General features: G+C 54.4%; 1 protein-coding gene across 2 annotated transcripts in view; it reads left to right on the top strand.

Moving 5' to 3' along the window:
* Positions 1–7,438, top strand: part of MAP2K3 (mitogen-activated protein kinase kinase 3) — a 29,639-nt gene extending 22,201 nt beyond the window's left edge. For both annotated transcript variants that reach the window (XM_030295228.1, XM_030295229.1), the window contains exons 10-12: positions 4,338–4,477; positions 5,641–5,686; positions 6,316–7,438. In XM_030295228.1, the coding sequence (XP_030151088.1) occupies positions 4,338–4,477; positions 5,641–5,686; positions 6,316–6,399 (270 nt within the window). In that variant the 3' untranslated portion in view covers positions 6,400–7,438. The remainder of the gene's footprint in view (positions 1–4,337; positions 4,478–5,640; positions 5,687–6,315) is intronic.
* The last annotated feature ends 6,240 nt before the right edge of the window (positions 7,439–13,678 follow it).

Genomic DNA, 13,678 nt, shown 5'->3' on the forward strand with positions numbered 1-13,678 from the left:
TTTAGGCCTGGAAAAAAGTGTTGGCTTCACAATCTGAGAAGAAAATGTACCATCAAAAGTTATGGTATGTTTAAGAGAATATCTATAGATGGCATTAGGTCCTTCCCTAGTGGGGAGGTGTGTTCTCCATGAAAGTTCTTGATGGCTTGTGATAATTTGTCCGTTAGACTTTCTCCAGAGCTCACTGTGCTTGTTGAGAAATCACAGGCAAGTCCAAATTAAGTGGGCTTCTGGTACCCAAATAATTTAAAAAGCAAAATGGCAAAAATTAAAAGAAAAAACTTTTTTTGTCATAGCAACAAGTTTGTTGCTTGGGAGGTCCTTGTGCATTTCCTTGAGTGTGGTAGGATGGGGCAGTGGGCTCTCAGTCCTGGGCTGTGGGGGCTTGGATGGGGTGGGGCAGGTGCCCGGCGGAGCTGGGGTGGCTGCACGAGGTCCAAGAGGAGGGCGGGGCTCGTGTGCTGCATGCTGTTTCTAGAACTGCCCAGCCAACGCCTGCTCCTGCCGGAGTCAGGGCTTGGCTCCGGTGTAGGTCAAGGTTTATTTATATATTTCTTTAGAAAGCCCCTTCTGGTACCCATGTGGAGAATGGGCTGAAGGGACAGGAAAAAGACCAGGATGCGAGTACCCCTCCCGCCCCCCCCCCCCCCCCCGCAAGAATACCTGGGAAAAGGTTACTGTCATGGTGGCCCCAGTATGCACACGGGACTGACTCAGTTGGCTGAGGGGTCATCAGCCTCTATTCCGATCCCAACCATTGGGACTAATGGGTTGTGTCTGGGGTGTGGATTAGCCCGTGATGTTTGCTTGGTGTCAGCACCCTCCCTGTCCCAGCCCTTTTGGCCGCCAGCTCTTAGGGACAGGGTATAACTGGTAATCAAAAATCAAACCAGTAAAATACCTCGTGGGAAGGTCCGTGGAGAGGAGAGATTCAGGTAGGAGTGGAGCAGCATTAATCTTCTGAGGAGGTGTGGGAGGAACCCACAGGGCTTTCTGGGTGAAGGCCCTGAGGTGGGGTGTGCCTAGTATCTGCCTGGGGGCCAGAATCGAGGGGAGATCAGAAAAGGGCAAGGCGGGAGTTCAGGATCACCGTAGATGTTTTGGAGCTTACCGATAATGCAGCTTTATCATCCTGTTCCCCTCATCGCTGTGACTGGTAAGCTGTGTCTGTGTGCAATAACCAGGAAAGGTCCAAAATCAAAATCATTTGTCAGAGACACAGAATCGGGTGATGCCTTTGGTTTTGCTTGATAGTGCCAACACGATCGTTTTTTACTTAAGTGTGTTTTTTCTCGGAGCAGAGAGGAGTAGTCAGAGCCTAAAGGTGCACACTGTGCCTGCAGATAAGAGCTTCTCACCTCCTGAGTTAAAAAAAATAAGAGCAAACTCCTGCAGGATGTACAGACTGCACAGAACTGGCTGGATGTTAGAGACCCCATTCATGACCGCTTGACACACACACACCCCTGCTCCCCCCCCATCCATCCCTCCCTCCCATCCGTCTGTCCATCTGTCATTACTGGGGACCCACCGCATCCCGGTGACGTTCTGGTGTCTCTGGTGGAACTTGGGCAAGTGCGTGCTTAGTACGTACTTCAGTTAGCAAATGCTGCGTAACAAAGTGGACCTGAACCTAGTGACATAAACCAATAATAGCTTATTTTTTCTGCTGTTTCTGTATTCCGGACCGGGTTAGCCAGGCAGTTCTTCCACTACACTTGGCTCTGGATGGGGGTCAGGGCTGGAGCGGAAGGTCCAAGAAGGCTTTGCAAACGTGGGGCCTTCACGCAGCTTCCTCCTGGCTGACTGCCCGCCGGGTTCCTTATAACGTGGTGGGGAGGGTAGTTGAAATCTTTTGTGGTGGCTTCTACGAGGGGAGAGCTCTTAACGTGCTTGTCAGAGGACTGGCCTAGTGTCTCCTCTGCCTCATTATGTTGGTCATAGTGTCACAGGCCAGCCCAGGTTCAAGGAGGAATAAACTCCAGGTCTAGATGGGGGGGCCGGCAGGTGCTCACAGGAGAAGCTATAATAGCAGCTTAGGGAACTGGCTGCCTTGGTACAGGTTAGGTCCCCTCTCCCCATAAGTTACAAAAGTAATAGAACAACATCTAGGAATACAGAAGAAAAATAAAAGGGGGAAGAAAAATCAGTGTGACTGTTCTCAAAGACACACAGCCCCTTCTTCCTGCTCTCAGCTGCCAACGTTGTACGTTTCCTTCTAGATGTTTTGCCTTTTTCTAAAAAACCTCTATGTTTTTTATTTCCCTTTTTTCACTTAGCATCTCATCACTCGTGTTCCTCTGGGTAGTTACAAATCCCTGTAGGCATCTCTTCGAGAGACTCCACAGCCAACTGCCACCATCTACTCAGTCCCTAATGTGAGGCGTTTCACTCGTTTCTGGTTTTTTCTTTCCATTTGAAATCCCCGGCCGACCTAGGGGAGTGACCGGTGAAGCGCTGTGCGCCGGGCCTGTCACTCTGGGTGATCTTCTCCAGTGCTCTGAGCCCGCCCCGAGAGGCCCTCTGCAGGCACTTGACCACAGCTGGAACATATAGATATGGCATGATATTTGGGAAGGCTCTGGGCCATAACGAGTGTTGATCAAGTGCCAATCATGTGAACACCTGAATGACGGGCACGGCCGAGACTCAGCCGCCCTGCGGCAGGTCAGTCCCCGGCACTGGGTGTTTAGACTGCTTCTTAATGTTCACTATTACAGATCACACCACACCGTGCATTTTTGTGCCCAGAGGCTGTTTTGTTTTGGGTTTCATACTTTGCGCTCTTTAGAAAAAATTACCGGGAAAAAGGATTACGAGGTCAAGAGTCTGGACCGTTTTCTGTTTTCCTAATTATGAGCTCTAGTAGGCCACAGGGTCCTTCCCTGGAAGCCCGTAGAGGATCCTCACTTCTGCTGGTTGGAATCGGTGCACATTCTAGGAAAAAGCACCCTGAATTTGTCCCGTGAAAATACACACAGGATCGCCACCATTCCCGCTGGATTGCACACACCCTCCATCTGAGAGTTTTTATTTATGTCTTGGCTGGAAAGGGGCCTTGAGCCTAATGGGAAGGCCCTTTCTTAGCACAATAATTAGTGATCTGTTCAGGCGCCAGTTGCCAACACGAAGCATTTGTTTGAGCCGAGGTCTCTTGTGTTCATTATGGTGATTATGGCCTGTCAGTGAGCAGTCTCTGTGCTATTCCAGGCGGGGGCCTGGGCTGACCTGATTTTTTTTTTTTTTTTTTTTAATCTTGGCAGTCAAACTCGGAACCCAGAGTTTATCGTAAGATAGCTGGTCTTTTCCACAAATGACTTCCCACCAACTAGGTGCCTGGCACGGGTGCCGAGGCCAGGTGGCCTTGATGTCACCTGCAGGCAGGCCTGGGTTCAGGAGGAGGGACAAGGCCACCGTGGCCATGTGTCCAGGGGGTCAGCAGGGATTGGGAGGTCTTCCTGGAGGAGGAGGCATTGGAAATGGGTCCTGCAGGACGCCGCTGGGTGGGGGTGGGGGAGGGAGAAGGAGGAGGGGCATCTGCAAACTTCAGTTCTCGAGGGGCCTGAGGGGCTGTTGCAGAGACGAAGCAGCTGACCAAGTGCCGGCCTCACCGTCTACAGCTCTAGGGACAGATCGGCTTCTGAGAATAATTCCATTTCCCATTTGCCTGCTCTGTCATAACCACAACTGTCCAAATAAGTGGCAGCAGATACTTAGACCTTGTGGAGACGTTAGGGAGAGGAGTGGCAGTTCTTTGCCGACGGCTGCCTTGTGGCAGGTGTCCCAGGGTCGCCGGCTGCTCTGATTTTTCCAGACTAGCTGGAAGTTGGGTTTTTACGTAAAACTTTCTGCATTTAGTGGCTTGGTCGGTTAAGCGTCCGACTTCGGCTCAGGTCATGATCTCACGGTCCGTGAGTTCAGGCCCCGCGTCGGGCTCTGTTGCTGACAGCTCAGAGCCTGGAGCCTGTTTCAGATTCTGTGTCTCCCTCTCTCTCTGCCCCTCCCCTGTTCATGCTCTGTCTCTCTCTGTCTCAAAAATAAAATAAAACGTTAAAAAAAAAATTAAAAAAAAAACAAAAAAACTTTCTGCATTTAGATTGTTTAAGAGCCCGATGACACTCAAGCCAGTTACAACCCGGGCCTAGATTTGCTTCGTGAGCCGTGGTCTCTGCCGGCTGGGTTACAGGAACCGGCTGTTGATGTCACCCCGGCTCTCACAACCTGCGTTGTGGCCCGGCTTGGGGCGCCAAGCCAAGACAGGCAGGTTTCCCCAAATGCTCTGTCTCCGGGTGCAGAGTGTGGGCGCATCTGACCCCGTGCCGCTGTCCCCACCGCAGATCGAGATGGCCATTCTACGGTTTCCTTATGAATCCTGGGGGACCCCGTTCCAGCAGCTGAAACAGGTTGTGGAGGAGCCATCTCCCCAGCTCCCAGCTGACTCATTCTCTCCCGAGTTTGTGGACTTCACCGCACAGTGGTGAGTGAGCGGCCCTGCGGTGGCTCTGGGGCCTCCCCAAGCCCGGTCAGCACCCCTCCCTGCCCCGGCCAGATTCCCGCTCTTCCCTCGCCTGGCCCCCTTCTCCTTGAGCAGACAAACCCCCAAACAGCATAGCCTCAAAATATGCAAGGCAGAAATAGAACACGAGGAAAATCTGGCAAACTGTGGTCCTAGAGGTGGACAGACCTAGAGGGGGACAGTCCTGGAGGTGGACAGTCCCGGAGGTGGAGAGTCCTAGAGGGGGACAGTCCTAGAGATGGACAGACCAGGTAGACCGAAAAAGCAAACAAAAAACAGAGGATTTGAACAGCGTTAACAGAGTTGCTTTTATTGCTGTTGAGAACTTTGTACCAAATTAAAGAATGCCCGTGTGAGCTTCATGTAAAAAAAATATATATCGTGTTAGAGATTACAAAGGAAATGGGGAGAAGGGAAAAGGCAGAGTCATATAGGTCATGTTCCTTGCCTGTAGTTAAATCAAACAAAAAGTGCGTAACTGAAGAGGAAAAAGACACGTGGAAATTCAAAGTAAATTCTTGTGACCAACTCTTGGGGTTTGAAAGAGGTTTGAAAAATAGAAATACAAAGTATTCAGAAGTGAAAGAACATATCAACATATCTATGTGTGTGGGCAAAGAGCAACTCAGAGGAAAATTTGTATTCTTTATTTCTTTTATTAGGAAATAAGAAAGACCAAAAACAAATGAGCCCCACAAACAGAGTGCCTGGTCACCTTGATCCCTTGCACTGAGGCCTCCCCTCTCCCAAGACCCGTGATAAGGAATTTCCCTTCTGGGTTAGGATACTGAGGACACGATTGTTAACTATCGCATCTCAATGTCATTTGGTATTGGGGTCATTGAGAACTCCCTAGACCTCTCTAGAGGCAAAAAAAACGAATACCCCAAGAGGCAAGGGAAGTTCGTCCAAGTCTCTGTAGTTTGTACCCACAGATCCCACTCCATCCTCAGGACCCCCCCCCCTTGCCCCCCCCCCGCCCCCGAGTAGCCGCCCCCTCCTTGCTGTTGCCCCAGGAGCACGTGTGTTCTAAGTGCCCGGTTAGGGGTGAGACCGCCCTGGCTCGGCCGGCCTAGAGACCTCCTTTATGCCGGCCTGGCTCAGCCTGCCCTGTTCTCTCCTAGCCTGAGGAAGAGCCCCGCGGAGCGCATGAGCTACCTGGAGCTGATGGTAAGTGCGGGGCACGGGCAGTGGATTGGCGGGGCTCTGGGGAGGGGGCTGCCTCCCTGTGCACAGAGATGGGCGGCGCCTTCGGCCCGCCTCTGTCTTGATTCCTTCAGGTGTGCAGCCGTTGGCTCGGACGTACCCTGGCGCCCTCCCCCGCCTCCACACCAGGCCCCGTGGAGGGGCACACGGCCACGCTCTGACACACAGGGCGGAGGGGCGGGGCGTGGTGCACGGTGGCGGGAGGCGAGCCATTTTATCCCCAGGCATCAGGGAAGGCTTCACAGAGGAGGTGATATGCGAACTGGGTTTGGAAGGGTGAATGAGGATTTATTTGCTGCCGGAGAGGGCGTTCCACTTGGCTGGAGGCCTGGCGTGTGTGGGGAAAAGGGAGTGTGGTGTGGCCAGGGGATGGCTGCAGGAGGGCCGAGGAGGAAGCCGTCAACCTGTCTCTAGAAGGAGGGCTCCCTGAAGATGGAGGTCCTAGAAGGATGAGTAGGAGTTGGCCAGGCAGGAGAGAGGTGTCCTGGGCAGGAGGAGCACCCAGGGGTTGGGGCTGGTTTGGGGAGGTAGGGGCGTCTCCACCTCGCCTCCTCACCGTTACCCGAGGTGACTGCCCTCTCTTGTCCCACCAGGAGCACCCTTTCTTCACCTTGCACAAAACCAAGAAGACGGACATTGCTGCCTTTGTGAAGGAGATCCTGGGGGAGGACTCGTAGGGGGTGGGGCCGTGGACTCCGCTCTGGCCCTCCAGCGCCCCACAGCCCTCCCTGCCAGGGCAGTGCTTGCCCACACCCATAAGCTACTGCCACCCCGGCCTTGGGTGTTTGGGGAAGAATCAAGGGGGCTGCTCGTGTCTGGCTTGGCAACAGGCCATTGGTCCCAAGTGCCAAAGAACCAGACCGCCAGAGCCCCCAGCCAGGCCCGCGTGGGCCCCACCAGTGCCTCTGCCCCTGCTGCTCCAAGGACCCCAAGTCTCCAGCCCCCGAGATCCTGGACTTGGAGGGGCCCGGATGGCCTCCACCGGACCCCGCTGCCCCTCGCAGAGAAGGCAGCCAGTGCCTGTGTTCAGGAAGCTGCCTTGGCCCAAGCCCTGGATGCCACCCAAGTTGTATATTTTTTTATCTCTTGACCGAATGGACTTTGCACACTTTGGCCTAGGGTGGCCACACCTCTGTCCTGGCATCAGTGTGGGGGACACGATCGGGGGATGAGCCATGTGAATCTGCCAGAGCCCCCACGAGTGCGAGGACAGAGCCGCCCGAGCCTTCACCCCAGCACTGGCAAATAGGGCCTCTAAGGGCACTCGGGCTCAACCTAGCCCCGCCCACTGCCTCGGGAGTGGGGGGGGTTGTTTCACTTTTTTGTTTTAATTTATCCTCTTGATTTTTTTTTTTTTCTCTTGCTTTGTGGGTTTGCCTGGTTTCTCTTGCATGGTTTGGAGCCGATCACGTTTCTCTCACCCCCTAGGGACCAGCAGGTGGAGAACCCCTGCCTCTGCTCAGGCTGGGGTCTAGGGGGACGGGCCCAAGGTCTCTGCTCAGAGAGGTGCTAGGGGAGCTGTCTAGCTCACTCTCCTTGGGGACCGGCTCAACAGGGGCTGTGGATTTGCTTTTGGTGTTGTTTAAAAAAAAAAAAAAAAAAAGAAAAAATATATTTTTTTGAAGAAAGACTGCCCAGGGTCTTCTCCCTGATGGGTTGGGGCAGTTACCTGATTGTTGTTTTAATTTAAAAAAAAAAAAAAAAAAGTGGGACGAAGGTTGTGTGAGACTGTGTGTCATAGCGGCGAGCCCCACTCCTTGGTGAAGATCTGTGCCCATGGAAGGACCCCTTGGTCCTGGGACAGGGCCAGGGGAGTGTGATTGGGGGAGGGGGTGCCTGCTGAACTCCCCAGGGCCCTGCACTTGACAGGCCCTTCCCCATGTGAGGACACGGAAGCTCCCAGACAAGGCTCCAGGCCCTGTGCTGGATGCTGGACAGAGCAGACACAGGCCCGATCCACTGGGGGAACAGCCCGTCCCGCCGCCATTGAAGGTTGCATCAGCCTTGGCACACTCACCTCCTCGAGGGTGTTGTGTTCCTGTCGCAGGTAACATTGTTCTCCCCGGTTCACACAGGAGAAAACAGGCCCAGAAAGCTGAAGTGACTTGCTCAAAGCCACACACCTTGGGAGATGGAGGAACTGAGGCTTGGGGACAGGTACAGGCTCCCTGGAGAGGGCTCTGAGGAGAGCGGGGGGCAGCTCAAGGAAGGCCTCCTTGCCAGGGTCCAGTGGGGCTCTGTGATCCTGTGATCCTTGAGGCCTGGGCTAGGGCTGACACCCTCCCTAGCAGACGGGAATGTATTTGCTTGTATAAGAACTGTGTCTGGCTTCAGGCACAGTTAGATCCAGGAACCTGGTTAATATCCCGAGGAATTTGTGTCCAGCTTAGCTTTGTTTCCTCTGTCTCGGCTTCATGCTTCCCTCATGAGGGCAAGTCAGGACTCAGTGGCTCCCCCAGCTTAGTGAAGTTCCAGCCCCCGTCTCAGGGCTGATCTTTTAGCTAGGCAGAGCTCACATGGTCATCCTCCAACCAATCATGGGCCAGGAGGAACAAACACACGGGAGAGTCCACCTACCTCCCCACATCTCAGGGTCTGAGAGCAAGGTCTCCCTCGTCCTCCATGGGAAATGGGGGCATGTTCCCAGAAGGAGGCACTGATCCCTTTGGGATCCATCTCTACTCTGCCTTCGTGCACACGCCTCTCATCTTCGGCTCAGCCGGAAGTGAGGTCTGGTTTTTGTCCCCAAGTTGGTCCCCAGTCTGGGATAGGTTTCTGCCTATTAGCCCTTCCCTGGCACAGCACTTCATCATTTCAAGGCACTTTTGTGAACCCCCCTCCCTCTCCCCGCTCTGGCCTCTGCACCGACTGAGCCCTCGGTCTGGAATCCCTTTCACCCACCATCCTGTGGCTGCCTGCCACCCCACCACCGTTCCTGGTTGGCCATGTCCCTTCCTCAGGGAGGCCTCCCCACATCTGGTCCAGCCAGTGTAGCTAATCTCTATCAGCTTTATCTGGGTAGATTGGACCTGCCACTGTTCTGTCCCCAGTGCTGACATCTATCAAGCATTCTGTCAACCTTTGTTGAATGAAAAGGCGAATGAATGAATACACGAAGGAAAGGATGAGGGAGTGAATGAATTCTGAGGCTCTGTGTGTAGGTGCGCGCGTGGACGTCTGCGCGTGCGCGGATCGGCCCGCGGGCACGTGTGTGTGTGTGCGCGCGCGCGAATGTATACATGTGTGCGCGCACGGGATCCGTCGGACCCTGAGTCCCAGGGGCGCGGCCCCAGTAGTTCCTCCTGCCGCCGCCAGGAGGCGGCAGAACCCTGACTTTGACCCTGTGTCTGTCCCCTGAGCCCCGCCCGGCCTCTGAGCGCCCCGCCCGCCCCTTCTACTCCCCACACCCCAACCCGCACTCGAGGCTCCGGAGCCCCGGGCGGGGTCTCGGGGTGGGCCAGGGGTCAGCGCCGGCGTCCGACCCTCTCAGCACAGTTCTCCCTCCCTGCACCATCAGCTGTCTGGCCCGCCTGTGCTCACCCACCCCTCTCCCTGCGTGCATGGGCCCTGTTGGGAGGTCGGGGGCTGATGCAGAGTGACAGGGTACAGGCCTGACTCGTCTACAGAAGCTCATGGGTGCACCCCCCTCCATAGCTGGCAAATCGCTCTACGGTTTACAGAGAGTGATACAGCGAACAAAGGACTTCGCGCTGTGCGGACCTGGGGGCTCTTTACAAAATCGTTTTAGGGTAATTTACATTTGCAAAACTGTACAGGATTATAAAGCACTTTGTAGTTTACCAGGTAGTTTACCAAGCACTCTCCCCATTGGAAAGCACTTTAGAGTTTGCATATGAGTGCAAACACCAGTTGTTTACAGGTTCCATTACTGTTTATGGGATCCTTCAGCTTTTACAGGGTGTTCAGGCATCTGAGCAAGGGAAGCCAGTATGCAGATAATTTTGACATTTACAAAGGACCTGCTCAGTCCCCAGGCCCTGGACGGTTTATACAACCCATGACCTCAGTGAAGGCTTCCTGCCTGCTCTTCACTGAAAGTGGCAGGGCCCCCTCTTCCCTGTCCCCAGGCTGTGACGTGGAGGTCAGAGGCCCTTTTGCTAGGGCTGGATGTCTCCATTTCCCTCCAGGCAGCAGGGACTCAGAGGTGCCTATCCCTGGAGTTAATGAGTCTCTCTGGACTGATAGACAGATGGCAGAGGCACGTGGACTTTCTGTTTCAATCACAGTTGTGAGAGCCTCCTCATTAGGTAGCATTAAAATGCAGCATTTGGGCCTGGTTGGGAATGGGAAGGCAGCCCCAGAAGGAAGATTTGGTGACTTCCCTTCTGGAAGCCAGGGAGGCAGCCTCCCTTGTTAAATATCGGCCCAGTCTCTCCTCTCCTCAGAACTGTGCTGTGGCTCCCGCCTCCCCTCCCCAGTCCAAACCTCCTGATGGCCCACAATGCCCATGCCAGCTGGCCTGCCCTCTCAACACGCTCCCACTTATTCTCTGAGCTTCAGCCACACGGTGCTCAAACACACCAAACCTGGACCCACCTCGGAGCCTTTGCACCAGCTCTTCTCTCTGCCCAGAACACTCTCCGTAGATGTCCTCCTGCCTGGCTCAAATATCTCTGTTCACATGTGGCTTCCTGACAGAAGCCTCCCTGACCACCCTGTCACTCTGTCCCCTCACCCTAGCTTATATTCTTCACGTTTATTTATTTACATTTTTGTCCACTGGCCACCTCTCCCACTAGACCATGAGCTCTTCTAGGGCCTGGATGGGTCTGTCTTGTTTAGAGCTTGGAATGGGGCCAGGAGGGTCTGGCAATGACAGAGGAAAGGGCAGGTGCGGGGAAGGTGCCCTCTGGCCTCAAGGCTGAACCTAGAACCAAGGCAGTGGGGCCCTGGGAGCCCAGCCCTGCCAGAACTGTGCCGAGGTTTGGGGGGTGAGGGTGGGGGCTGTAGTTCTATTTATTCTGGGGCATCAGTCCTGGGAGGGCTCTCTAGGAGCAAGGTAACCCCCTCATTGTACTGAGTGGGGAGCCTGCACCTCGGTGAAGGGAAGCAAAGAGCTCAAGGCCACACGGCAAGCAGCAACGAGAGCTGGGCACCCAGGGCTCAGATGGTGTCTCCCAAACATCAGCTGCCTCGCTCCGTGTCTGAAGGCAGGACTCCCAGTGACGCTGCAGACTTTAGCAGGGCAGTCCCAAGAACCGTGATTAAGGTTTACTCCCCTGCTCCAGTTTTTAAGCTGTTTGGGTAACGCTGGCCCAGGGAAGGGGGAAGGGGCTAGCAAACGGCTCCCAACGCCCAGCTTCATCTTGGGCTGTATCCCTGGCTGCCCGTGGGCAGGGGCGGAGGTTGAGCAAGCAGGGCTGGAATCATTTCCTCTCCCAGCAGGGACTTAGCATCTGGCCCAGCCTTCATCCGTGTACCGATCCTTCCCCAGCCAAACCCCCCACCTAGGGTCTGTGGCCTCTGCTTGCACACCTTCCCCGATGGGGAGCTCATTCCCCTTTAGACGTGCTTCCTGGAGGGATCAGAGATTCTACTTGTCCTGGTTCTACTCCCTGAGGCCTGTGACGTGAGCGCCTCATGTGTAAACCCTGGCACGCTGCAAATGTTCATTTCTTCGCCTCTTGTGAAAGCCGTTTCGAATCCTTTTGGAAACCAGGTGGGAGGGTCTATATATACATCAGCTGTGCTATGTTTATCGTAGCCCGTGTATCCTCACACCCAGGGGACTCGGGTTCTCCTGGAGGTTACGAAGGCTCAGCAAGGGTCTGGTCCTGCCCGCGCCCCCCGGACAGTGAGGCAGAGCTGGGTGAACCCAGAAACCCTGGAGTCCTGCCCCACTCCCCACCCCCGGCCCAAGCTTGGCCCTACCCAAGGGAGCCACCTGCCAAAGCCAGGTTTAGCTGCATCCGCCCCCGCCAGCCTTGCTGAAGCCGTGGGCTGCTCTATTCTCGTCCTGGGCTGGCCTCGCGGGGAGACTTGGGTGGAAGGAGGCTTAGGAGGCGGCAGCAGCTGTGACCTCTGTTGGGATGCACCAGTTCAGGGAGTTCTTCTCTTCCACGGCTCCCCATTGCCCGAGGGTCCAGGCAAAGGGAACTCAGTGGGGACTCCCTGCAGCAGAGCCTCGTCTGGATTGTTCGCTGCAGGGCTCGGCGCATGGAAGGTGTTGTCTGAGCACCCGCCGTGTGCCAGGCAGTGTTCTAGAACTGCAGCTCCAGCAGGGCTGAGGCCGACCTGGGCCTGCCCTCAGTGAGCTCCGCCAGGGCATCAGACACAGCACAAGGCAAACTCACAGATGCTTAAAGAAGCATTTCCTACTTCTTTTACATCATCACTCCCTAAGGAGAAGCATCAAATTAAATTAATTAATTAATTAAATCATTTACCTTTGTTAAACTTAATTATAATTAAGTAATTAAATTCAAGTAATTAGGTAAATTATTTAAATTTAATTTCTCCTGAACGAGAGACACAGTATGAAGGAATAAAGATTTTGCCATGTGGGGGCCACAAATAATTGTACCACCTAAGCACTTTGTCACTCCCCCAAGAGCCAACTTTTGCCAGATGTATGGCTGTGAGTATGCACGCAGTCAGCGTCGTGAAAGAAAAGGGGAGACGTGAGGGTGGGACCCTTACTGGGTACCGGCCCTGGGAGACAGCCTACGGCCTCAGAAGACTCCATGTAAGGGGGCAGCAGTTGGAGAAGGAATTAAGGAGGCGAGGAATGGAGAGAGCATTCCAGGAGCAGTCTGTGCAAAGGTCCTGAGGAGGGAGGGGACTTGGTGCCGCTGAAGAGAATCGAGGGCTGGGAGCAGATCACAGGGTGTCCTGTAGGCCACGCAAAGACTCTAGACTTTACTTTCAGGGCATAAGGGGTGTGGTCGAAGGATTTTAAGCAGAGGAGAGAAACGGTCAGACTTGCACTAAGAACAGTAACACTTTTTCTGAAATGTCCTCGTCTCTGCTACATAAATGCCTTTTTGTCATCAAAGTCCTGCTCCATGCCCCTGCAAAGGTTTATCTACCCCCTCCTACTCCGTCCCCAGCTCTTGGGTCAGATCGCCCTGCTTTGACTCTGTCGAAGCTGTGTGACCTTGAAGATGTCACAGTACCTCCCGAGATTCAGTTGCCTTCTCTACAAATTGGGGGTGCTGACACTGATCTTGGATTGTAGGTGGATTCCATGAAACCCCGGAGGGGCATCATGGGCCTGGCACACAGTAGGTGCTCAGTTAATGAACCTGTCCCTCTGGTTCCTGTTCTTAAGCAGCTTCTCGGGCCACTTCGGTGGATGGTGAGCACCAGGCACTGTGTTCCTCAGGCTCCAAATCCATTCTCTGTCTCACAATTGCCTTGAAACTAAAACCCCATTCCCCATAGTCCCCCCAGGATATGTGGCCATGGCCAAGAGAGGCTTGCCTTTTAAACCTTGGCCTCAGCATCTGTCCTGGGACTGTAAGATTCCAAGGGCTTCTATGGCAGGTGCCCAATTCAGGGTCCCGGCGCCTCTGACTGCAGCAGGTGCAGAGCCTGGCCAGGTGTCTGACCCTACATCAGAGCCTACCTGGGCCTTCCCATCTATGGGCAACTTTCAGCAAATGATTACTTCTCAGGGCTCAGTTTTGTTGCCTGTGTGACGGAGTGGAGAGGTCCGTCCGCCCACCAGCCTGCCTCCTTGTATGATCTCAGTGAATGTCGATGAGGAAAGCTTGGGGGGGGCAGGCTTTGGGGTGGGGCCTTGGGTGGGGGCAAGGGTCAGGATCACTGGAGATGTCCTCCTTTCCATTTCTGTCTCGTTCTGGTCTTTCTGCAGGAATTCCCTTCAGAACTCTTGGTTGCAAGCAACAGAAGGCGACTGTCCACCCGAGGTAAAGGGGGGATTTCTTAGCTCAGTCTCAGGGCTTACCCAGTGGATGTGAGGACTTTCAGTGA

Source organism: Lynx canadensis, chromosome E1 (genome assembly GCF_007474595.2).
Source record: "Lynx canadensis isolate LIC74 chromosome E1, mLynCan4.pri.v2, whole genome shotgun sequence".
Lineage (NCBI taxonomy): Eukaryota > Metazoa > Chordata > Mammalia > Carnivora > Felidae > Lynx > Lynx canadensis.